Genomic DNA, 27,181 nt, shown 5'->3' on the forward strand with positions numbered 1-27,181 from the left:
CATATTTGTACCCATTCCAAAGAAAGGTGATCCCACAGAATGTGGAAATTATTGAACAATATCATTAATATCACACACAAGTAAAATCTTACTGAAGATAATTCAAAAACAATTGCAGCAGTATATTGACAGAGAACTTCCAGAAATGCAAGCAGGATTCAGAAGAGGATGTGGAATGAGGGATATCATTGCTGATATCCGATGGATCTTGGCTGAAAGCAAAGAATATCAGAAAGATGTTTACTTATGTTTTATTGACTGTGCAAAGGCATTCTACTGTGTGGATCATAACAAATGATGGATAACATTGAGAAGAATGGGAATTCCAGAACACTTAATTGTATTCATGAGGAACCTGTACATAGACCAAGAGGCTGTCATTCTAACAGAACAAGGGAATATTTCATGGTTTAAAATCAGGAAGGGATTGTTTCAGGGTTGTATCCTTTCATCATACTTATTCAATCTGTGTGATGAGCAAATAATCTGAGAAAGTGGACTACATGAAGAACAACATGGCATCAGGATTGGAGGAAGACTCATTAACAACCTGCAACATGCAAACAACACAACTTTACTTGCTGAAAGTGAGGGTGACTTGAAGCATTTACTAGTGAAGATTAAAGACTACAGTCTGCAGTATGGATTACATCTCCATATAAAGAAAACAAAAATTCTCATAACTGGACCAATAAGCAGCATCACAATAAATGGAGAAAAGATTGAAGTTGTCAAAGACTTCATATTACTTGGTTCTACAATCAACGCCAAGGGAAGCAGCAGTCAAGACATCAGATGACATATTGCATTGGGCAAATCTGCTGCAAACGACCTCTTTCAAGTGATGAACAGCAAAGATGTCTCCTTGAGGACTAAGGTCACCTAACCCAAGCCATGGTATTTTCAATCACTTCATATGTATGTGAGAGCTGGGCAATGAATAAGGAAGACTGAAGAAGACTTGATGCTTTTGAGTTGTGGTGTTTGTGAAGAATGCTGAAAGTACCATGGACTGATAAAAGAACTAACAAATCTGTCCTGGAAAAAGTGCAGCTGGAATACTCCTTGGAAGCAAGAATGGCCAGACTTTTTCTCACCTACTTTGGTCACATTGTCAGAAGGGACCACTCCCTGGGGAAGGATATCAGGCTTAGTAAAGTGGAAATTAGTGGAAAAGGTGAAGACCCTCAAGGAGATGGATTGACACAGTGACTGCAATGATGGGCTCAGTTATAGCAAGGATTGTGAGGCTGGCACAGGACCATGCAGTGTTTTGTTCTGTTGTACATAAGGTCAGTATGAGTCAGAGATGACTAGATGGCACCTAACAACAATGCAACAAGCTCCCTACTGCCGTGATCACGGTAAGGCTCAGAGAGAGAAAGTGAGGTGAGATGGTGAAAGCAGCAACCAGAGATGTGGTTTTTTCTAGTTTTTCTACAAAGGGAACAGTGAAATAGGGTGGAATGTTGATGTCAAACATCCCAAGCTCTGACCACCATTGCCTCACTTTTTAGCTCTCTCTCTGGTATTCCCACTCTAGCAGTCCCTCAACCTCACCTAGACCTCTAATCCATTAACCTAATCACTTACTCCTTCTGAATCATCTTCCCCACTCCCATGTCCTCAGGACTTCTTTACCCAAGCATAGACTGCCTGGCCTGTTACCATCTCTCTCAAGCAAATACCCTTAATTGCTCAGTCCTGTCTTCCTTTACCATACTCACCAACTAACAGTGTTGGTTAAATCAAACTACCTCCAATCTTGGGTCTGCACCTGAACAGCTGAATGCCACAAAGAAAAACACAACCAGGCTGACTTACTTCACTTTAAATTCTGAACTCAAGTCTCAAATGCCATTTTAAAATAACCACTCCATACCTTCTTCTGCCTCTTTCTCCTCACCTCTTGTTCTAAGTTGAATACTTTGCCTCACACTTCAGGAGAAACTAGAAAATTTACACAGATACTCATCTTCCCACCAAGGCAGTGACTGACCAACCTCATCCATACACTCAGCTCTGCCTTCTCTCTGTTACTAGGGTAGGAAAAATCCCTGCCCCTCTCAGAGGCCACCCTGCAACATGTGCCCTGGACTCATTCCTTCTCATCTGCTCAAGGACATCACTCCTGCAATTACCCCTTCTCCCTTCCAAAGCTTAAGTTTCTCCCTCTCTAATGAATTTCCAACAGCATACAAGCATTCCCCATTATTGCCTACATCAAAACAGAAAATAAATTTCCCTCTGACCTCCACATCCTCCTCCAGCTACCACCCTATTTCACTGTTCCCTTTATAGACAAACTAGGGGGAAAAAAAACAACTCTGGTTGCTGCTTTCACCATCTCACCTCACATTCTCTCTCTGAGCCTTACCAAATTAACTTCCAATCCCATCACTCCAAAGATACTCCACTAAAGATACTCTTCATTAACGATCTCCATGATGCAAAATCCAACAGTCACTTTTCTAAACTTATCTTACTTGCCCTTTCAGCTGCATTTGACACAGCTAACCACTTCCTCTTCTTGAAAGCATTCTGCCCTTGGCTTCCCTGACATTCTTCACTTGGTTTTTCCCTACCTCTCTGGTCCTAGTTCTCAGTGTTCTTTGCTAGTTTTCCTCCTCTGCTTGGACAGCCCCAGACTTCATCTCTTCTTTGTCTATATATTCTCCCTAGGGTAACTTGTTCAGTTCCATGACTCTAAATATCATCTGTATGCTGGTGACTCTCAATCCATATATCCTTGACCTCTCCCCAAAACTCTAGGTTTATTTCTGTCTACTTGGCATTTCCAGGTTGAGTTCTAATTGGAATCTCAAACCCAACATGGCCAAAACAGACCTCTTGATTTCTGACCCTCTTGAACCTGTTCCTTCCCTCATTTTCTCCATCCTACTAAATGGCATTGTTGTTGTTCATGCACCAAATATCAGTTATCTTTAACACCAGTCTCCAACTCCACCTCCAAATATCCTCTCAAATTTATCTCCAAAATATATCCCAAATCCGTCCATTCCTTCCATGTGTCATCCTCTCATCTCTCACCTGGACTACAACAGCATCCTAACTGGTATCCCTGCTCCCACTTTTATCTGTACTCCTCCTCTCACCATGATCCATCCTCCACACAGTGCAATAGTAGTCTTTATAAAAGTATAAGTCATACTGTGCTACTCAACTGTAAAATCTTCCAAAGGTTTCTCACCACTTGTAAAATAAAACCCAAACTCCTTAACTTGGCCTACAGTGTCTCAGTGATCTGGCCTCTGCTGCCTCTGTGCCCATCTTTCCATAACACTCCTTCCATCTCAGTCCCTAAGTTCCAGCCACAATGACCTCCCTTAGCTTTCTCCCTCCACTATGTGTGTCCCCGCCTGGGGCCTTTCCCCACCGTTCCTTTGTCATACCTCTAATCCTCACATGGCTGGGTCCTTCTTGTGATTCATATTTTAGCTAAACATCATCTCTTCCAGAGATATTCCCAATTGAAAGTCACCAGTCACCTTTGTATAACCATAGTTTCTCTGCTTAGCATTCATCAGTATCTAACATTTTTCATGTTAATTTGTTTGTCAACTTGTTTTCTGTTTTCATTCTGTCTCTGGCTAATAGAACATAAGCTTCATAAAAGCAGCAAATTCCTCTGTCTTGTTCATTGGTTGAGCCTCAGCACCTAGAACAGGGTAGGGCACGCAGAGGTACACAGTGAATATTTGGGGATGAGTTCACATGTACTCTCAAAGACTTCTTCTGAGAGAGGACACCTAAGTGTCTAGAGTTCAAACAAATAACCTCCAGACTACAGGAAACTTCAGTACACGCAAAGGTCAACTCAACTGGAAAAAACACAATTTTTGTTTATCGGGCAAAGATGGTCTTCTCATCTTCTAGTGGCCCATCTGTATTCATTCCTGTACCACTACCCCCAGAGCTTCCCTAAGAGATAAGAAAAGTCAGCTGAGGTAGGGGTGGTTCCCCTGAGTGGTGATAGCTGAGATTCTGTTCTGAGACAGGGAAGAGCCACATCTCCCATCTCTACTTTCCCACTATCCTCTTGTAGACTGGATGTCACTGCCCAAAAGTCATAACCATGCCCACACACACACCACCCCCTACACACAACCACTGCTCCCTCACAGCACACGCACATACTACATGTACCATGCAAACTTATACCTGCCACCTACACATCTACTCATATACATACACTCATCCTCACACATACTAACCCTCTAACAGACCATTTTCCTTTCTGTACATTCCCATGGGATTAAAGGAATAAGTTGCAAGATATGGGTAGAAGAAAATTTCCAGTCCAGTTACTCAACTCCAGTTTTATATCAGGATAAACCAGAGGGAGTACAGTTGATGGTTAAACCTGGAACATGCTCAGGCAGGAAAGAATCTTGAAAGAGAATCATAGGAGCTAATGAAGATCAGGAAGAATCTAGCCAAGAACACCCCACATCCCAGCTGCTGGCAAAACCTGTCTTATATACAGAAGGAGAAGGAAGTTGGTAACATGCTAGATGTTTATTTGCAGGGTACCAAAAAATACCCTTACAAAATAAATAAATCTCCTAACTATAGCACCTGAAATTCTACCATTAAAAAGCTTTTCTTAGAGTTAAATTTGATTCTCTCACTCTCATTTGGTTCTTTTTCTTTTTTTTCATAGCAAATCTTCCTTGAACACAGAGACAACAAAACATGAAGTCACTAACACCCTGCTCACATGTTAGTGTGAACAAATCCTGCTAACAGGAGCCAGAGGTCACTGACATTGATGGGAGAGAAAACAAAATAAAATCAGAAGAGGAGAAATGTAAATTTCTCCAGTTTCTCTCCATATGCCTTGGCATCCTTGATGGGAAAGCTGGTTCCCCCAAGTTGGTCCTAACTGCCGATTAGCATGTGACAGTCATTTGGTGCTCTAACCCATCCACCCCAAAACTCCCCTTCTTTCCTTCCCTATTCCATACCCATACCCTCTCTTGGGCCATTGATGAACTGTCCCTAAAAGAGGAGGTGTAAGAGGTGGCAGAGCTGCAGCTAAAGCCCAATTTTTATTGACACTCAGAGTCTCTGACAGCTGTTAGAAGAAGAATATGATTTTGAAATTTAAATAACATGCTTCTGCATTCGGCTCAGGGAGACAACCTGAGGATAAGCAGTTTATCGCCTAAGCCACCATGAAGGGGGGCAGGGAGCAAAACTGCCTGTTCCTTCAATTCTCCCCCTGCCCTCCACCTTCAGCCCCCTCCTTCCCCACCTCATCACAGAGGCTGCCTCAGAAAGAGATCTCTCAGAGGCACCAGACTGAATCCCTGAAACATTAAAGCCCTCCATTCTATTGTTCAACAGCCCAGGCATAGAGGGTCTCCTTGACAGAGCAAGGGGTGTACTAGGGAGCAAGCCCAGGAAAAGAACAGAACTTCCCTTGGCATCCAACAGAAGCCAAAGGATGAGGCCAGGGCTAAGCCAGGCCCAATCTCTACTCCCAACCCCCAGAAGAGGCCCTGAGGTGATTTTCATGGAGGGACTGACTGACTCTGGAGCCCAGAGCTTCTCTCCCTCTCGTAGCATCTCAGGCCTTCCCTAGGGAGCCAGGCCCTCCTAAACTGGCAGTCAGTTGGGTGTCCATCACAGAAAGTCCAGGGCTGGAATGCCCAAAGGCCCAGCCCAGAGGGAAGACTTCAGAGAAGTCACTCTCCCATCTGCCACAAGGGTCTCTGTTCACTATCCTTTGAACCCACAGGCTCTGAGCTCTAGCTACAGAGCTGCTTGTGGTTCCTTCATCACCCCAACCTCAGCCAGGCCTCTGAGCCATGAGTGTGCCAAGAATGCTGTCTCAGATCCCACTATCTCCTCTTCCAAGGCTTCCCTGATGTCCCCGGGCAACACCAGTTGTTATCTCCCCTTTTACTGTTGTAGCAGGATTTAGTATATGCCTCCAGTAACAATGCACTGTCTAGTGGGTTTCTAAGTCTGTCTCCCTGACAAGACAGTGAAGACATGAGTCTGCTTCATTTTAATGCACCGCTGTCTTACACTGTGTCTGGAAAACATTAAGAACTCAATGTTTATTGAACAGAACAATGTTCCTCCAAGGTCCAGCTCCAAACCCACCTCTTTCATTAAGCATTTACTGAGCACCCCAGCCTAGGAACTACCCCTTCCCTGAACCTCAGGTGCTCTTAAGATGTAGCGCACAAGTGACACCTCACAATTTTTTCCATATCTTAGCTATCTTTCCTTGTGTGGTTCTAATATCTCTACACTGAACCATTGGCTCCTTCCAGTTCCCAGACAGTGCTACCTATCTCTACCACGTAGTGTGCTCCTGAGCACCAGCCCCATATGAGGCACTGTGCATGTCACTGCCCATCTTACAATGGCTTTGCAGGGCAGGCTGAACAGTTTCATTGTACAGATGAGGAAAATAAAGTTCAAAGGGGTCAACTGGCCCATGCTGAGGTGACATAGCTGGTAATAACAATGCTAGGATTCAAAATTATGTTTCAAAGTCCATTTTCCATCCATTATTCCAAGATCTCTTATGGATATGTATTAGGCACCCAGGAAGAGTACAGAGAAGAGTAGACACATTACACAGTGAAAAAACAATACTTATGATCATGCACACAGCCCACAGGTAAGAGTAAGCACCATGATAAATGACCAAGTGCCATGACATCAAGGGAAAGGGATTCATCTCCTGAGGCCATCCAAAAGGCTTCTTGGCAGGGATAGCATTTGGTTCCCTATTCTTTAGAACTCTCAAAAATGGAGACCACTGGAACATCCAACAAGAGCATCCCTGGCTCTCTCCTGGCTCCACCCAGGCAGATGTCCCACCCTAGAAGTGCGCTGGTCAACCAAAGCAAACAGTGCCCATCACTTCTACCTATAAGCACTTCCCAAATACATGAAAAGCCAGTGAGCCCATACTTCCTCACCAGCCTCCGTGTATTTCCACCCAGTCATATGATAATACATTAAAACCGTCACTGCCCAGTACTCTTGATAAGGCCTGGGGTCCCACTGCCATCTGAAAATCAGTCACCTAACACTCTGCCATCAAGCAGACTCACACCATCAAAAGAGCATCCAGCCATTTCCTGAATGCCAGGTTCTAGGCTGGCTCTGCCACAACTGGTCATTTGTTCTTGGAGACATCACTTAATAACTTTTAAATTGCTAACATTTAACTGCTAACCAAAAGGCTGCGGGTTCAAATCCACCAGCCACTCCTTGGAAGGAAGGGGGGGGGCGGGAATCCTGTTCCGTAGTGATACTGCCTTGGAAACCCAAGGAGGGGTCACTATAGACGGACCTAACTCAACAGTAGTGAGTTTGGGGGTTTTTCTGAACATATTTTAGTGCAATTTGCCAGGCACTGGGCTAAGCACTTACCCACATTATCTCATTTCTTCTTTAAAAAAAAAACTAGAAGGTAGGAGTTTCTATAAGGCCCATATTATGCAAGAGGAAACTGGAGCTTAGAGGTGAGTCTCTTGCTTAAGGTCCACACTGGGCAGTGGTGGAACCAGGACATGAATCCTGATCTATCTTTGTAGGTCTCAGTTTCCTTTTCTGCCAGATAAAGGGAGTGAGTCTAGATTTCTAAGTTTCCTTCCACCTACAGAAAAAAAAAAAAAATGAGTTTTCATAAATATTCCCTGTGCTGATGCCTCTGGCAAAGCCTGTATGGAATGCCAGAGACCCTGGAGGCCACCCTACCCTGCACCAAGAATGCAGAGGCAGGGCCTACTGACAACAGAAGCCATCTGCCTGTGGCTTCTCCCTGTCACTTAGATAAGGGCTCCTGTTGCTGTGAGGTAAGTGCTGCCTGGCCCGCCCAGTCCCTTTCATCCTCCCTTTGATCTCCCCAGCCTCTCCTGCTGTGCAGGAGCACCTCCTCTTCCCTGCTCTCCAGTCAGGTGCACACCCCTGCTGTCTCCACATCACCTTTCTCTCAGGATCCTCTGCCTGAAAGATCTCTTTCTTGCCCTAAGAATCTTTTCTCTCTTTTCTCTGCTTTGTTCCAATCCTCAATACTCTCAGGTTCATGGAAGTCTGGGAATGGGAGGGACTTTCAACTTTAGTTCCTCCAACCCCTGCATCCTCTCTACAAAACATCCTACTTCTGCTGAGGGGAGAGAATGACTGACTGTGTAAAGCCAAAGTACAGACCTGCCACATAGCAGGCACTATGCATACATTCATTCTCATTGAACCCTCTTTCCAAAAACTAAACCCGCTGCCATCGAGTTGATTCCAACCATAGTGACCCTATAAAGTAGAACTGGCCTATAGGGTTTCCAAGACTGTAAACCTTTATGGAAGTAGACTGCCTCATCTTTCACCCATGGAGAGTCTAGCGTATTCAAACCACCAATCTTTTGATTAGCAGCCAAATGTTTTAATGACTGCACTGCCAGAGCTCTTTGAATCCTCTTTATCAACCCTATATATAGGTATCACATCTGCATTCTACAAATACAAGCACTACAACTGTAAAAGGTCACAATAATGCCCAGGTTTCATATACCTACATACCCTAAATGGCAGAGCCAGGATTCCAACCCAGGACTATCTGGCTTAAGGCCTTCCAGTGTACCAGGCTTCCACCATGCTACAAACAGGACATTATATCAGTTCTTCTCCATGAAATAGCTCTTTCTCATCTCTAAGGCTGGGGCAGGACATCTGGATGCCTCCAGCATCACTGTCCCTGAGCTAAAGGCAGAGCCAAACTGCTCTCCTTCAGGCCTTGGACACAGGAATCCCAGACACAATAACTAAACCCAGGGCCTGTCAGGTGGGACCAGACAGAAACAAGAGGAGGATCTACCCTCCTCCCAAGGCCTCCAGCTGTCACAGGGTTTTAGAGGAATCCTGGCAGCTTTCAGCAGCTTTCTTTACCAACATAATCCTAGTGCGACTTTCCAAGAACCTCAACAAAGAGAAAAGACAAGAGATAAAGAGCACATATATTCCAGGAGGCCCCTACAATAGGGTCCCAAATTCTCAGATATAAGATGGAAAACTGATAGTAGCAACTGAGCCCCCAAAATTAAACACCATCCTTCTCTTTCAGGTTCCTAAAGTCACACTCTGTGGATAGTGCAGGCCAAGAGGAGGGCCACCAAAAGCCCTTGCTCCATAACCATAGCTTTTCCACCCAAAGACAGTAGAAGAGGCAGCACATAGCCAAGTATGATGTGTAGAAGTGGAGGGGCTTCTGACCCGATTTCATATAATCTTATAGGACTATAGCCTTATCAGTCTAAAAATCCTATACTATCAAAGCAGGATCTTGGATCACCAAGACCAGGACTTCCCAACCAGTGTGCCACAGGTGGATTCAATGTGTCCCCAGATATTGATCCCTTCGCCCACAGGCCAGTCAGACAGGGAGTCTGCATTGGACTGAGCTTCAAGGTGGTTAAGCACTTCCTCTGTCCACCCTAGTATGCTACACAATATTATAATTTTCTGATAAGAAAAAAAGTTGGGATGCACTGGCTAGTACAGGGAAGTGACTTACCCAAAGTTCCATGGCTGATCTGTGGCAGAGTCTGCTTGTGAACCCTGGTCTCCCTGGTTCTATCCTTCTTTCTGCTACTCCCCCCACCATGACTTGCTTGGTTTCTTGGTGATGGGGTCAGCTATGCACCCCAGTTTCCCCATACAGAACCATTCATTCATCCAACTCTGTGGAGCAGAGTCATCAGGGCCTACAAAGAGGGAATTGACACAGACCCCAAAGCCTCTCACAGCGGTGAGAGGTCCTTGGAGCACAAGGATTGAAGGCTGTGTGAGGCCCAGTTATCTCTGGGCAGCAGGTAACAGAGCTGTTCAGTGAGCTACAGACCTAGTAATTTCCTCATTTGTCTTGTCAACATTCTTGTCCCACAGAGTGTCAAGTCCATTAAGTAAAGATTTTCTGCTAGCAAGATACTTAAATGTGACTCCAGGAAGCAGCAGGGGCCTAAACTAAGGTGAAGGCCTCGATCTGCAACAGTCAGAGAGCCAGGAAAAAATTATTTATTTATTGGAAGTAACCCCAGTGGCACCTGCCCATGCATTAGTACCCTATAGAGTACTAATTAGATAATATCTAAGCTACAGTAGAGTGGAAACAGGTATATTTGGGGTCACCAGGGCATCCCCACCACAGCATCCACATGCCAATGACGTCCTTAACCTGCATCTCAGCCCCACAACATGGCATCAAAAGGAGTGAAACATGGTGGATTTCTGTTCAAAACTAATCAGGAAATCTGAGAATTGGAGTATCTGCTCTAAGCAGGACCATACCTAGCCCATCGTCTTCTCCAGCCTTGTCAGATGGGCAAAAGTTGACCATAGTATAGTATCTGCAGGCAGAACCAAGATGGGAGCCTGCTCTGAGCCCACTGCCTCTTCTGTTATCTTACTGGGGAGTTATGATGGTAAGAGCCCAGGGCAGGCTGTTCAACATTCCATTCACTCCCACATTCCCCTAACCACCCCCAGGACCTGAAGGTATGTCCTGATGGCCACCTTCTGCCAGTGAGCCCAAGATTTCTCCCACCAGGGACATATATATTGCCCACACCTCAATCCTTTAGAGTGTGTATCCTCAACCATTAGAGGTGTCACATGTGAAAACTATTCACTACAGAGTAGAGTAAGTAAGCACAAGTAAGCCAATGCTTACCTTCCTTGTTGGATAATCTACCTGTGGCAAAGCCCCTCCCCAGTTGCTGACCAGGAGCAGGCTGCCCTCAGTCCACTGGTCTCCCAATAGCCAGAAGAAACAAAGCCAAGAAGGAAGAACCAAAAACTCATTTATTCCTGTACAAGGACTGTGGCAAGCAAAACTAGAGTTCAGCATTGCTCCTTCTCATTTCCCAGAGCAGGTCAGGAGTGGGGAGTGGCCTGGGGATCAGAGGCTCTCCTTCAAGAAATTGGTTCTTGGGTAGGCAAAAAAAAAAAAAAAAAGGACATTAAAATGGTATGTGGCCTTCCAAAACTCAACCCTGCCTGCAAAATTTTGTCCCTTAGAATTTCATTTCTCTCATTAATGAAAATTAATTTTTCTCCTTATTAAAAAAAAAAAAAAACAGCAACCTCACTGCCATTGTGGTGATTAAGTCTGTGTGTCAACTTGGCTGGGCCTGGTTGAGAGACTGGGCAGCTGGATGGAGTATTCCCCATGATGAGACTGGTAACCAACTCCATGGTGGAATCTACCATGAGCAGCTGAGTGGGATGTGGTCTGCTTCCTGTACATAAGGAGAAGCCTTGGGGAATGGTCTCTAGTTTATGGCACACTTGAACCCTGTATGTAGCCAAGTCATCTTGTTCAACAGCCTGCCATGTTCTGCTGACTATGGGACTCTCAATGGACTTGAATTAATGGCCTGCCATGTGGTTTGGTAACATCGAGACTGTGCCTTTTTATTTGTCAACCTTGGGCTTGTCAGTCTCAGCAGCCAGCAGCTGTCTGAGTGAAGAAAAGCCTCTAGCTTCAGTGTGCCAGGAGCAGGAGACAGAGCTGAAGCCCAAGGTTGAGGGGCTTTCACCCTGCCCCTAGAGCATGGCACTTTGCACTCAGACTTAAAGCCTCCAAACTGTAAGAGAATAAACTCTTGTTTGTTCAAGCATCCTATTTGTGGTATATTCTTGTCAGAGTGGCAGTAGGAAACCAGAACAGACATCGAGTTGATTCAACTCATAGCAACCCCTCCTTGAGTTTCTGAGGTGGTGTCTCCACAGAAGTAGATTCCCCAATCATCCTTCCAAGGAGTGGTGGTAGGTTTGAACAACCAGCCTTCTGGTTAACAGTCAAATCCCTTAGAAACTACGCCACCAGAGCTCCTTTTCTCCTTATGGGTGTATGATAATGAAAAAAAAAAAAAGTTGAGAAATTGCCTGGGAGAATTCTTCATTTGAAAGGACTAGGGTCTCACTGCAGGGTCCTTGATTTTACAGTTTAGAGCAGTGGTTCTCAACCAGCAATGATTTTGTCTCCCAGAGACACTTGGCAATATCTGAAAACATTTTGGTTGTCACAAGTGGATGGGAAACGCTACTGGTCTCTAGTGGGTAGAGGCCAGAGATGCTGCTAAAGAGAGCCTCACATGACAAAGAATTACTCAACCCAAGATATCAATAGCACTTCTGTTGAGAAACACTGTATTAGAATAACAGAAACTTCAGAAGGCTTCAAGACTACCATAAAACTCCCTGTAAACCTACAACCTGGCACCCTATACTCACAAATTCTGGAGAACAAGCACCACTCTGGCCACTCATTGAGCACCAATGGTAACTTCAAGAAGACATCATCTCCACTCCCACAGACTGTGCGAAGCCCGGTGTCAGATTACCCAATAAGCAAGGAAAGTGTGGGCTTATTTGTGCTTACTTACTAATCTGTAGTGAACAATTTCACACTTTTTCACCACATCAAAGATTCTGCTTCCAGGTATAGCTGACATCTGTCTCTCTGCTAACTCCAAAGCACCTTCCTACAGAATCAAATTTACAATCCCTGACAGAGATGGAGTACCCAGTAAACAAGGTAAGTGTGGGCTTACTTATACTTATTTGCTAATCTGTAGTGAACAATTTTCACATGTGTCCTTACCCCACGGGTCTACCAACAGCCAGAGGGAACAACATCAAGAAGGAAGAACCAAAAAGCTCATTCATTCCTTATCCAAGGACCGTGGCAAGCAAAACTAGAGCTCAATATTTCTCCCTCTCTCTTCCCAGAGCAGGCCAGGAGGGGGGAGTGGCCTGGGGATCCGAGACGCTTTTTTGGAGCTCTCCCTCAGGGTGGTTCCAGAAGCAGAACCTTTAAGAGAGGGAGAGGGCTATAACGGGGCCATGGTAAGGGAAAACCCAGAGCAGAATGAATAGTGGTAATACAAATAGTGACAACCACAGCTAACGGTTACTGAATGCCTAGATGTGCCCAGCAGCATGCTGAGCCCTTTGAAATACACTAACTCATTTCACCCTCACAGCAATCCAATGATGTATTATTCTCTCCCATTTCATAACCAAGGAAACTGAGATACAGAGAAGTTAAGCAACTGGACCAAAGTAGAAGAGGTCCAAAGCAGAAGAGTCAGGAAACTGGAGAGAAGGAACCAACAGGGCAAGATTGGTAACAAAATAGGAGAATGACATCAGGCTTCAAGAACATCCTATATGACAGACTACATGCTAAGAAATTTCCATAAATGCTTTACTCCATACAACAACCAAGGGAGGTAGGTGTTTGGTCCTATTTCACAGGTGAGGCTAGGAAATATGTAAGGGCTTGTGGTGAGAGCAGAGCCAAATGAAGTCCAGGACACTCAAGTTCAAGCCCAGAGCTCTATCTACCACAGAGAAGAGAGGAGACCATGGGTGCTCAAGGCTGATAAGTGAAGTCACACCACAGCCCACTTACCTGAGAAGATTGAAGCAAGCCTGAAGATGTCTGAGAGGCGGGAGGTAACTGGCTCATAGGGTGAGGCTTCGTAAAACTCCTCACCTGGAAGAGAGAACCAGCATTAGACACAGGCTTCTCCTGTCCACAGCACTCCTGGGGCATGTAGCAAAACCGTCTGAGGAAAGTTCCACTACTGGGGCTTGTGCTGTGGAAATAGATGGTAGATAGGGAAGCCCTTCCCAAAGTGAAAAATTCCATACAAGAGCAAGTTATGAGTGAAATGACTAACATTTCATATGGGAAGGTTTTTTCTCTCCAAATATGGTAGACCTCCCCCAGAGCAGGTCAGAACTATACTTGTCTCTCATGACTTCCTGAATGACCAGCCCTCTTCTAAGATTTCCTAATGCTCTGGAAAGAAGGCACAGAAGAGTTGCCCTGTAGAATGATGCCCTGTAGAAGGCCAGGTATAACTCATAGGCTTTAAAGATGGAAGAGCCCTCCGAGATCATTCAGGATAACCTTCTCATTTTATAGGGCAGGGCACTGAGGTGGCCCAAAGAAGTGATGCAACCTGCCCGAGGTCACACACCTATTCAGCAAGGAGCTTGAGCTAGATTTTCAACCTACTGACCCTCACACAAGTATTCTTTACTAGCACACTACACTTTCTTTGCTCAGGCCACTTAAGGGAAGGAATATTTCCTCTTTGCTTCCAGTTATGTCACCAGCAGAATCTAGCCAGAGAGGCTTTAGGCCTGCTGACTAGGAGGCCTTCTCTCTACCTCCTGTCTGCCTGACCCCTCCTACCGTACACCTTATCTGTCCTCCCCTCCTGCCTGCAGCTTATCAGACCTTCTCTTCATGACTTGGGAGTGTATCAGAGGCTCAGGAACAGAAAAAGCAAGTGAATGACAAGAGACAAATAGCACAAAGGCTGCCCTGGAGTCCTCCACCACCCCTCATTGGTAATCCTGCCCTCTCTGCCAAGGCCTCAGCAGAAAAGGAAATATCCTCTTGAGACAATACCATGAGGAAAAATCAATGGATAATCACTCAGACTGTGCATGTATGTTGAGGGGTTGGAAGAGACAGGTAATGACCCACAGCCTCACACACTGATCTTCCATTCACCCAGAATCCAGAACCCATGGACAGGAACTTCTTGGGAACCACCTGCAGGAAGAACCATCTGCCCCCTCCAGAAGAGCAGCTTTGGAACCTCCTGTAAGAGGCTCCTTCAGCCAGGGCCATGGGGTCACCCAGAGGCTGGGACTTGAGATGCAACTAGCCTTTTGCTGGTTCACAGAACAAGAAGTCTATCTGCTATACCCCAACCCATTTTCATCAAGTCTATTCTGACTCATAGCAACCTACAGGACAGAGTAAAACTGCCCCATAGGGTTTCCAAGGCTATAAATCTTTACAGAAGCAGACTCCCTCATCTTCTCCCACAGAGCAGCTGGTAGGTTCGAACTGCCAACTTTTTGGTTAGCAGCCCAGTGCTTTAACCACTAAGCCACCAGAGTTCCTTCTATACCTGGCAGTCTCCCAGAAAAGGAGAGCCACAGAGTACAAGGAGGAAGTGCTTTCCCTCTTGCAGAAATGGCTTCCAATCTTCATTTTACCTCATAGGAGAATCCACAATCCCCAGCACAGCAGCTGCCCAACTGGCATTTGCCAATTGACCTAACTCAAACGCTACTCACTCTTTAAGGCCTTTCTCCAATTCCACCTTCTCCTTAGGGACTTCAGGGCCACCACAGGCTATACAATCTCAGTGTACCCCACTCCACCATTGGCACTTATACTCTCTGGAGAAACTTATTGTGGTAGGGTTACCAACCATTACTACTTATTAAGGCCAAATGTATTTTGTATTATGTAAATGTATTCCCTTAAGGAATCACTTTATAATGAAAATGATGTTATGTTCTGCTTTCTATGTGTTATTGAAAACACTATTGAAAATTCTTTAGATACATTAGCTCATTTAATCCTCAAATACTCTATGTGATAGGTTCTACTATTATTCCTATTTTACTAGTAAGGAACAGAGGCACAGAGACACTAAGGAATTTGCCCAAAGTCACATAGCTGGTAACTGGCAGAGGCAGGCTTTAAACGCAGGCAGTGACTCAGAGCCCATGTTCTTAATCACTGTGAATACTATCTCTGAACATAAAAAAGTGCTATTGGAACCAAGTTGTTGTGAAATAAGATACCATTGTTGTTTAACTTCTTACAGGTCAAGTATTCTCCTGCCAACTGGATGGATTCCCCCAGAGCACAGAGGGGGCTTGTCCTCCCCTCCTGCATCTAGCACGTCTATGCACGTGGGGACAGATAAGCCAGTATGATTGACTAAAGGATCTCTGAGGAAAGCATCATCTTTGAGGGCCATTTTGGAGAGTCCATCCTCTTTGAGTCAACATGTGTCACCTCTTCCTGCAACAGGCTTCACCAGTGGGAAATCCTGAGGCCAGGGTCACTCAGGCATCCCAGCAGGCAAGATGAAGTCAAATCCAGGATGTCAGATTCCAGGGCCATAGCGTAAGAAGGACATGTAGGACATGCTCTTCCATGTCAAAGGACCAAGGTGTTCTTAAATTTTAGTGTCACCAAATAATTTGGTCTCCAATATCCCAACAGCAATGGCACCACTCTGTAAATACTGCTGGTTATGGTGGTGGTGATGACAGAGGGGGAAGACAGGTCCAAGGCCATGAGGTATTCCCCAAGGACAGTGAAAAGGGGACTGGGTAAGGAGTTGCAGAGTCCTGGGTTCCAGCCTGGGTTTGGCCACCAGCTTGCTGGGTGCTCCTGAGCAAGCCATTCCACCTCCCCGGGCCTCAGCTTCTCCACCAAATGAGAGGGTAGAACCAAATGACCTCTAGGACCTTTGCAGTTCAGCCCTCTAGGAGCTCAGTAGTCACATCTCCTGAGGCCACATTCCTGCCACAGCCCACTCCCCTTCCTCCACTGTCACCCACCAGTTCTTGTCACATGCTGAAGACCTCAGAGTTCAAACTATGGATTTAGCCTTAGGTAGAGAGAGAAGGTGGAACAAAGCCCAACAGTGAATTGTCCATCAGCAGAGGATAAGGAGAAACCAAGAATCACAGAAAACTCCAAAGCTACGTAAGCATCTCTCTTCTCAGTGACTCTTCCCCTCCCCTCTGTCCCAAGCCCAAGCCAGGTTATTAAGTGTGATTAAGGAATAGGGAGGAAGTACAGGTAGCCCCATCCCCCAGACTGCTCAACCCTGGCTATGAATAATTAACTCTCAGGTAGACTTTGTCACTTATAGGAGCATTTTCTGTCCAAAGGCCTCTGGGCCCCCTGCTCAGCTCTGGGCCAGAACTATCTCTGTACCCCCAGACCCAATCAGAGGGGGTTTTAGAACACTCCCCACCCCCACCCCGAGAAAGAGGTAGGCTTCTGAGGAAGGAGAAAGGCAAGCGGTCTGCTTTTCTATAGGTGGGCCTAGAAGAAAGGTCTTCCAGCCTATAAACGGCCAGCATAGGGATTATGACTTTTACATTCATAGTAGATGCTTAATGGGTGTTTTTTGAATAAGTAAGTGAATAAATTATCTCAACACTTGGAACCAGAAATGAATTGTCTTCAACCAGGCATCCCATAGGCACTGGGTTGAAACCAACTAAGAACTCGTTGCTGTTCAGTCAATTCCAACTCATGGTGATCACTTGTGTTGCAGAGGAGATCTGCTCCATAGTGTTTTCAGATGCTGTAATCTTTGTAGAAGCAAATCCCCAGGATTTTCTTTCATGGAGTCACTGACTGGGTTTGAACAGCCAAGCTTTAGGTTAGTAGTCAAGCACAAACCATTTGTACTACCTGGGGACCTTACAGGATTAAAAAGGTCTTGCAAACTGCACAGCAATTTACAGCATAAGTGCATAGGGCATTATGCTTATTGTGATTGTCAGAACACCTCATTTCTTCAAGCACAGCTCATCATGGTCCTCCATGATCAAAGGCAATGATGCAAGAGGGAACCACTGAGATGTGAAGGCCTGTTTGTGCTAAAAGGCCCAGCCTTCCCATTCGGCTTTACTAGCTAGTAATTCTGTCCTCTCTCCTGTCCTTTCTACAGTCAGGAGCAAAACCACACCAACCTGCTGCCCAGTCTCCTTTGGGTTAAAACTGAAAGCAGCCAGAAAGAAAACAAGAAACAAAACAACCAAGCTCACTGATCCAGGAGGCTTAATTTTTTGTACCACACAGAGTCAGGCTCTAAGTGAAGAGAGTTCCTTGTCTCATGTAGAATAAAGTGCATGAGCTTTATGACAGTATTTTTCTCTCTCTGCTCACTTCTAGGAATGGAGGTGACTAGAAATAGGAGAAGTGGCACCTGATTCATGAGGAATTACTTTTTATTTATGGTGGTGATACTATTAATAATCACATACATATGTCATTACTATATTCAAGGCATATTTGAACCATCTTAGCCTCAGGTCAAGAATCCCTCTCTTTCCTGCCTCTATACCTGCTGCTATATTCCACTATCCTCCTTCCTTGCCAGCACCCTGGAGGAAAAGCTCCTTCACTGATCTAAAGCTAATCCTAAATCTAAAGGTCTAGGTCTACTTCCTCCTGTCCCCAAGGGCACTGTTCTCCCAGAACACCATTCCACAGAGCACCCTTCTTTCTTTTCCACCTTAACATCTCCATCTCTCCTGTCCTTTGTTCAGAATTTACACTGCTCAAATCACACTTACCTTTAAAAAAAAAAAAAGTCATTGTTATTTTCTCCTCTTCATACCAAAATTTTAGAAGGAGTTGTCCATATTCATCAGTCCTAATTCTGTGGCTCCCATTGTCTCCCCAACCAGGCTTCTGCTTCTACCAGTCACCCAAGAAATTCTTCCCAAGAGCATTGAAGACACTTTTCAATCCTTCTCCTGGTTGGCCTGAAGTATTTAACATTGCTGACATTCCTTCCTTCTGAAAATGAGCCCATTCCTTATTTTCCTGGTTTTCCTCCTCCTTCTCTCCAGTGCCTTCTCAGCCACCCTTGCAAGCCTCCTTCCTCCATCATCACTTAAATGTCAGATGATCCTCAGGGCTCTGCCCCTGCCTCCTCTCTCTCACTCTCCACACCTTCCCTGTGTGAGCTCACCCACTCCTTGACTCCACTTGCTACTTGTAGGTGGATGTCAACTCCTAAAACTCTATCTCCAATCCAAATTCCTAATCTGAGCTTCAAAATTGCATGTCCAACTGGCTGCACATGCCCCAAAATAAACTCACCATCTTCCCTGCCCTCCCCTATTCAAAAGCTTGACTTCTTTTTGTGGATGGATGGCACTGTCACCGACCAGATGCTGAAGACAGAAAACATGATGCCCTCTTTCACTCCTCTCTCCTCCTTACCTTCTCACCTTCCATTCATCATTAAATACCTGTTGATTCTACCTTCTAAATGGCTCTTAGATCCATCTTCTCCTCTTCCCACCACTGTCCTATTTCAGCCACCATCATTCCTGGCCTGTATTACAGCAGTGACTCCAAACAGTCACTCTAACAGTCCCTCTTCATTGTAATTAGATAAACATTTTTCAGAAGCATAGATCTGATCAACTCATGTCTGATGTGATCAGACCTAATCATCTTGCTTTAATCTTCCAGGGCTTCCTGCCAGATCTTGTACCCTTCCCTGCCTCTCCTCACTCCATCACCACTTCCAACTCGACCCTCTACTCATATTGAGTTATTTGCAATTTTGCAAATGGGTTCAACTCTCTCACATACAGGCCTTTGCCCATGCTGTTTTCTCTACCTCACACATTCTTCCTATACCTTTTCATCTATGTAACTCCAACAGTCTCAGCTTGGAGGCCACCTCTTCCAGGAAAGCTTCTGAGATTTCCTAAGAAAAAAATAGGTGTCCCTTCTATGGGCCACCACAGCACCCTGTGCTTTCTCCATCACAACACTCATGCCATCAAATTGCAGAATCCCCTTACTTATCTGCATCCCCAAGATGATAAGTTCCAAAGCCCCTTACTTTATCTATATCCCAGAGATGATAAGTTCCATGAAGGCAGAGGCTGCACATAGTTTGTTCTACACTCTTCCCACAATGCTTCACAGATGGTAAACTCTCAATAAATATTTGTTGAGTTAATGAGTGAGCATCTGACCTAGGTGGCCAATCCTCCTAAAATGTGTGCAAATCTTCCACACCCCAGCTGAGGAGGGAAAGAAGAGATGGGGAAGTCATTGGAGTAGAGATTTATAGGTTTCTGCCTTGAGATGTAGAGGCAGGTACACCAGGGAATGTGGGACACTGCCCACACAAAGGCCTAGAGAAGGTAGGTAGACTAGCCATGGAATCAGAAAGCTATCTGAAAGGGCAGGTGTCCTGGGAGCCGAGAGGCAGGAGCAGGAGGGACAGAAGCAGAACAACCACCCCCCATATCAGCTTCTCAGGCAATGAAGAGGGCAGGGGTTTGCCTCCTCTGTGCACCATGGCTTTGCATACACATGGCCTGTCCCTCCTCTTGTCTCAGTTCTCACTTCTCCATCTGCCTGGTTACTCTTGTCTCATCTTCTCCTGCTATTGTATCACACCATCCTTGCTTTACTTTCTCTTCCTCAACCCATGGTCATCTCCCCACTTCTTCAGCCCTCATTCTCCTCTTTCCACAACCTTGCCCTCTCTACCGCTCCTGTTATCCCTCTACCTCCTTCTTTGTCTCTCTTGGCCTTCTCTGACAACAGCAGTCATCCCAGGTCAGATGGTTACATCTCCTGGGTTCTAGGTTCCCCTGGCAGGTAGAGAACTGGCCAGTTCATTCCATGACCAAGTCCTCTCTCTGAACCCCTAGCCCACATAACCCCCCACCTCAGTCCCCTCACCAGTGCCACCACCATCACCACTGCCTCCCCTTCCAAGGTCCCACCCAGGCTTACCCTCTGTCAGCCCCAGGTGGATGCTCCAGTAGATCTGCAAGCACTGCAGCTCCTTCTTCATGCCTCGCTTGCAGCGGCAGTCGTACAGTGGGCTCTCCTGCAGGACCTCCAGGGCTGCCTGGCACTCCTTGTTGGCCAACATGGTGTTGCGGTCCCGGCCTGCCAGGCACTGCCGCAGTGTGCGATAGCGGGAGCTGCAGTTGGATTCAGCTGCACACAGCTCATTGGCCCGAACACAGTCCACTGGGGGGCGCCAGCCGTGGAGCTCAGGGCCCTGCAGGGAGGAAGGGCTGGCCAAAGAGCGGAGGGTCTCGTCTGGGTAGTGGGGAGGGAAGACAAGCATGAATGAGGGCCGCCACAATCTCGGACCCAAGATACAGGCCTGGAGGCTTGGACCATTCTGAGAACTTCACACCCATTTTACAAAGAGGCACACCAAGGTCAATTCAGCGTTGCCTTCCCCAACACAGTTGGACCAGAGGAAAAGTGGTTAAAGGAACCCAAGACAGCAATATCCTTCCCCAAACGCTTGAGGAGACCTCAAGCTGTCATTCTCCCCTGGCTCTATTATTTTCTTTTTCAGTGTCCATGCCATCATTCCTCAGCACCAGCCCTGGGCCTAGGAGTACAGTACACAATAAAGTCAGCAAGGCTGTGGGCTCGGCCTTCACGGCAGACCACAGAAAGTCTAAGATGCCAAGAGTCCAGAGAAGACTGCCACAACTTCAGCAGAGAAGCCAGGGGCTGCAGGACTTCCTGGGATGATCAAAGGGGTGAATTTCACCTTAATACTACCCAGTCCACCTATAAACCTCAGTTCCAGCCAGAGGCCCATTTGAGACACCATGTTAGGTCTTGAAACCAGAAAAAAGTAATTTAACTTTCACAGCCTGTTAGGACCCCAGAGACAATAGAGTCCAGCCCTGAAGGGAACCAAGGCCCAGAGAAGGGAGATGACAATCCAAAGGCACACAAGAGGTGGGAAAATCCCCTCTCACCTATAGACTATTTTTTCTGAGTTCTTAGACCAGGAAAATATAGGTGGAACCCTGTGGTCTGAAGCATGACCAGAAGGGAGGTGCTATCCCTTTCTGGGCCTAGCCCCCCCACACCTTCCAGTCAGGAGACCTAAAATTTGCCTTCCACAGGACAAGGTCTACCCCAGGCTCCCTCCAAAAGAAAATACTTTAGGCAAGCCTGGAGAGCAACTCAAGTTACTCCCGCTGTCTCCTCTTCTCCCTCTCTAGATGGTCCTCCTTTTTCCATGATTTTCTATCTCTGATGTTTCTTTTCTGATTTCCTCTCAAGGTCTGTTTCTTCATCACCTTTTCTTTTGAATTGGCCTGCTTTCTCTCCCTCACTTCTTTTCTTTCTTTTTTTCCTCTGCTTTCTGCCCTATTTTAAAATCCTCTTCCCGGTCTTTCCACTTTATTCTTCTTTCTAAAGAGCCAGATAATAAATCAATTGCAGAAAGGAAAGACCTTCAGACCCTTACTTCAAGGATTGAGCCCCATTTCCCTAAGTGTCCTAGAGTATCCAAACCCACAGGGGCTCAATGCTTCAGAAGGGAGGGAGCTGGGGAAGAAGAAACAGAGGTGAAGGTCAGGGAAAGGCCCACTTCATCTTTTCCAAGCTCCAGAATGGTTTCCTCCAAATACAGACATCTCCTCCCTAGTCTCCCCATCCTCTCTCAAGCTCCTAACTCCAGTTTCTGCTCCTGGACAAAGTCCATCCCAAGGCCCAGAAGCTAAGTCTGCCTTTTGTAAGGCCGAGGGCTTCCTCTATTCCATCCTACCCTCAAATATAAGATTCCCTGAGGCCAGAAGGCCCCTTCTCAGAATACCACAGAACATGCCCCCACCCCATCACTACCCAGAACCACCACTTCTCACTCATTCCCCCTAGGAGGCCCTGCTCAAGGGGAGCTACTGCAGGGAGACAGCGACACCTAGAGGCAGAGCTCAGGACACAAGACTATCACTCCAGAGAGAGATGCCAAGGGAAAAGGAATCTGCTCCTAAAGGGACAAGGGACACAAGAGGCCTACACCACAAGGAGAAGGAAGAGAGGAGCAGGGTGTACCTAGAGTAGGAAAAGCCTCAGAGGCCAGAGCAAAAGATATTTCCTTCTCCCACTCAACATACCTCTGCTCCAGAGCAGGAAGAGCTAAAGGCAAGATCAGAGGAAAAATTAGCATGGCTTACAGACACTGGCAGTAGATGCCTGCCCAGGCACTGGCTAGAGAGGTGTCCTCCTGCACAAACCAAGGCAGTATCTTTATTTCCTGGTTTCAGCAGATTCCTATATTCCTGAACATAAATCGGTGCATCTGGGACACTCAGGAGCCGCTGAGCTGACACTGCCTTACTTGCACCTGCTATCATCACCCAGCCGGCCAGCCTGCTGGGACCTGAAGAACAGCCCAACCCTGAGCCCTCCATTAACTTGGCCCTCAACATCCGGTCCACTTCTCCCTTCCCACCTTGACTGAGCCTAAGGCTGCTCGGCTGGAGGTGGACTAAAAAGGGGTGTCCTAGCATCCTCATCCTCAGCTGTCTGTAGGCTCAGAACTCACAGAACACTTAAAGATCAGGAAATTTGCCTCAACATATTGAGGCCATAAGGATGCTTACCCTGCCTGCCCTGAAGGTGGGGCCTAGAGCCCCAAGGGAAGAATCTCACAGATTCCTAAGTTCCCATGCCAAAAGTGAGGGCTTCCCCCAGTCTGTCAGCTGGTGGCATGTGACCAGGTCTGTTCCTGACTCTTTCAGTTGGCTTTGTGACCTCTAGAACAAATCAAGCCCAATCACAGGATGGAATTATTGCAACCTGGAGACTTTAACCAAGAATTCTAAGAAAGTAAAGGTCACATGGTGTTCTGTGATGTTTCCAAGTTCTAGATCAGAAGACAACTCAGAGCCATCAAGAAAAAGCACATGGAAAACATCTATAGATACAGGGGGACTGAGAGAATACAAGGAACTAAGACTACCCTCCTGCATCAAATGTCCCCAAAAGAGCTAGAATGCAAGCTAGAATGGAAGTTGGTCCTCAATTTACTTCTCCCCACCTCATTTTCTCTCGGGGTACACCAACACTGGAGGTCAGAATGGCTAGGCAAGGAAGGCCTCTCCACCATGGCCTCAAGTCCTTGGAAGGGGTACATCAAAAGCCCTTGCTCCTGGGAATGCACTTCCCCTTACCCAAGCCAAAACTGTTTACCTCTCAAGCTCCATTGAAGCCTTTTCCCCAAGCGGAATTTCTAGTCAACTCCCAAATAGGGGTTCCTTGCCAGGAAAGGGCCCCTGGGACTGAAATTTCCTTAACATTAACCTTTTCTTTCCTCTTTACTCAACTACCCCAGAGCCTTCAATATTCTGTGGTCACTCAGTTAACTCCTCAGACCCGGCTTCAAGAAAATGCTTCTCAACAAAAGGAAAGCTGAAGGCCTGTGGTCAAAATGGAAGGCTGCTCTTGCCCCATTCTCTCACCACTCAGCCCCCAGGGTGGTAAACAATATTTATGTCCTTACCTGCAAAGAAGACACCAGAGTGGGCATCTCTGATAACACATACCCACACATGCACACACACGCACACAGGCATGCACCCTGAGGATGAACCCCAGTGGCACTTCCGAGAAGAAGAACAGAGTCAACTCCTTAGCCTCTTTTCAGCTGGGAAACCATGGTCTAGGCCCAATAGGTGGCTGAGAGGTCTAGGATCCCCACTACTCACCCCACTCTGCGCACTTCAGAAGGCATCCATTCTTAGGAGCCCTGCCTGCCCTGGGTCTATGCAACTCAGCAGCCAGTAATCTGGCTGCTTTTCCTGAAATACAATTTTCTTTTCTTCTTGGCCCTGACCATTCTTGGCCCAAGAAAGCTGGGTTTTCAAACCAGCACAGGAGAGAAAAGGTCAGGTTTTATAATAGCCCCCTTCAAAATGAAAGTCAGAATGAAATTTCAGAATGAAAGTGCACTTCCAAAGGGTTGCCAAGAAGGATTTTAGGATGACAGTGGGCCCTGGAGCACCTTCCTGGCTTTCTCCCTTAGCCCCTCCCATCCAGTGGAGAAGCTGCATCTGTCTGTCCTGGAGAGGCTGAATGGTTCAGGCCACACCCCAGAGCAGGACCATGCCCCTGGGGAATTCAATCCATAGGTGGGAACAGTTAGTAAATGGTCCCAGTGCCCTACCGACATTGAATCTGAATGTCCTGTCTTGATTTGGGGAGCACTTTATTAGAAGGCATTTCCAGGGGCCTTCTGTGACCGGATGCCTACCTCCTGTGGCCTTCCCCGAGCCCCCCCTGTAGGAGGCAGGAGAGAAATGGTGTACTCAGAACCCAGTTGGGCAGCCTGGCTCACCAGTGGCTAGAACAGCACCTACACTGAGCAGATGTGCTCCTTCAACATAGACACTCACACACACAGTAGTGGCACCACTCCCTCTCTGGAGCATCTAGTGCCGGCAGCAGCCTAGCCTGGAACTTCTGGTCAGCACACAGCCTTGCAAACATCCTCTTTTCCTCACCTCCACCACAAGAATGCTTTCTCTAGACTCTGATTTCCCAAGTACCTGAGATTTCACAACGCATAAACAGGGAGAGGGGTTGGGAATTCTGAAGGGGAATGAAACTGCCCTGGTTCAAGGACAAGGTAGCCCTTCCTCCCTGCCCTTAGGGGAAGGGGTTTAAAAAATGAGCAGTGGTCTTTGTTCAGATGTTTTCCTCCCAAACCCCCCACCTTGTTCACCTTCGAAAGCAAACTTTGGCCTTCCTCACTCCTCTCCCCAGCCAGAAGAAGAGAAGACAAAGAATATTGTCCGTTCGCAACCCTGCACTCTTACCTCCCATTCTGGCTCGGGTCTGGGAAGCAGGGAGGGTAAAGGGTGGGAAAACACTTGAAAAGTGTTCTAGGGAGTGGAGCTGCGGGAAAGAGGTCTGCGCAGTAAGAGGGGTGCATTTTCCAGTGGTTGACTGGCAGTTGGCGGATGACTGCCAGCGCTCCCACAGATGTCCAACCAGGAGCTCCAGGAGAAACCCACGTCCTCTACCAAGATGATCCTACCAAGATCGACTCGAGGAGCCGATCGCCAAAGGTGAGACTGACGTGATTTTTCTCTCCCTCCACTGAGCTTCTCTCCTCCTCTCTTCTAAATTGAGAGTTGCAATTTTTTTTCTTAAGTTGCCGCAATTTATACCAATTATGTTGCAGGAAATCGGTGCTATCATTGTGTGCGTGAAAGAGTGAGTGAGTGTGTGTGTGCGTGTGCGCGTGGATGGTTGGGTTTTTTAAGTCTCCTTCCCAATCCCCCTGCGTTAGCAGCCAGCCTAGCAAGGTTCCCGTCACTCCGCCTGCATCCTCGCAGCCTAGGCTCTGCTAGGGTTCAGCACCGCCTGGATCGGGCACGGTCCGCCGCTCGGTCCAGGGCGCGCTCTCCCAGCCGATCTCTCCTCGACTGGAGGAGATCGGGCTCCCGCCAGCGCCCTCGCCCGCCAGCTACCCGCTTGCTCCCCGCGTTCCCGGCTTCTTGCCGACGCTGGAACGCGCAGCCCACTCTGCCCCCCAGGCTCAGACGGGAGAGCTGCCCTCGCCGCCCGCAGGTACTCACCTAAAAAGAAGAAGAGGCAGAAGGCGTTTGCCAAGATCATGTTAAATAAATTCCACAGTTCCTTCCTTTTTCTTTCTCCCTTGGGTTAAAAATTAGTAATAATAGCAACAACAATACTAATAGCCAGATAGTGATAATCAGCCCAAAATCCAATGCGGAGATCCCAGCTAGTCCACCCGTTGAAGATCCTGAGTCCAGCGATTCTCGCCTCTGGCTGAAGAGGGTGGGGTGAAAGGAGGGCGGTGGGCTGCCTCTTGACGCCTCCCCTCTTTCCCACTAAAATAAAATATGTACGTATAATATGTATATATATGTATATGTTTTATAAGCCAACAGCCCAGTCCTGAGGTCAGACCTCTCAGTTCGTCCTGGAAGGCGCGAGTGTCCGCGGGTCTGATTCCCCTGCGCTTCCCAGGAGGTAACTGGGGAGATGGGGAAGAGGCGATTTGAGAGTGCGGGGCTGAAGGAAGAGGCAAGGGTGGGGGGTCAGAATAAAATGCAAAAATGAAAGAAATCCACCGATGGGTGTGAAAGCCAAGAAACAATCCAACGGGCGCTTCGAGGACGAGAGGCAGGAGTCGCTTCTTTCGTACCAAGACGAAGAAAAGATTGGGAAAAAAAAAAAAAAAAAAATCTTCTCCAGGCTAACCCTTGCTCATCTCACTTTTTTTCTAATGGAATTCCAGTGCCCCGGTGTCTCTGCGTGTGTCTTTCTCGCTCCTCTCCCTCGCTCTCCTCTCCCTCACTCTTTTGCTCTAGCTCTCCCTAGCTCGCTCGCTCGCTCTCTCCCCCCGCCCCGCTCCTCCCTCCTCCCTTCTCCCTCCTCCCGCCCCCTTCCCCCTTCTCGGCTCCCTCGCCGCTGCTCGCCCGCCCGCGCCCCTCTTCTCCGCCCGGGGCTCCGCGCTCGGGCTCCCAGGCGGCTGGCTGCGCGGGGCGCGGGAGCGCGGTGGAGCAGCGACACTCTGCAGCGGCGGCGGCAACGTGGCGGTGGCGGTGGCGCCGAGGAATGCTGGCCGAGGGAACTGCGCGGCTAGCTCCCTCAGCTCAGCTCTCTGCCTTTCTCCGGACTGAACTGCCTTCGCCGGCTCCTGGGCTAGCCGGCTACTGCTCTGGCTCAAGCCCACCGAAATCTCCACGCACTCCATGTACCTCCCGCAGTGCCACTCCCGCGGGCGGACTT

At 47.2% G+C, this 27,181-nt stretch overlaps 1 protein-coding gene across 1 annotated transcript in view; it reads right to left on the reverse strand.

Annotated features, from left to right (window-relative positions):
* Positions 1-26,041, reverse strand: part of GFRA2 (GDNF family receptor alpha 2) — a 150,406-nt gene extending 124,365 nt beyond the window's left edge. Inside the window, exons 1-3 of the mRNA XM_007950792.2 lie at positions 26,002-26,041; positions 20,390-20,704; positions 13,463-13,546 (exon numbers count right to left, since the gene is read on the reverse strand). Of these exons, the coding sequence (XP_007948983.1) occupies positions 13,463-13,546; positions 20,390-20,704; positions 26,002-26,041 (439 nt within the window). The remainder of the gene's footprint in view (positions 1-13,462; positions 13,547-20,389; positions 20,705-26,001) is intronic.
* Positions 26,042-27,181: the final 1,140 nt, after the last annotated feature.

Source organism: Orycteropus afer, unplaced genomic scaffold (genome assembly GCF_000298275.1).
Source record: "Orycteropus afer afer isolate SDZICR_OR568_19922 unplaced genomic scaffold, OryAfe1.0 scaffold00289, whole genome shotgun sequence".
NCBI lineage: Eukaryota > Metazoa > Chordata > Mammalia > Tubulidentata > Orycteropodidae > Orycteropus > Orycteropus afer.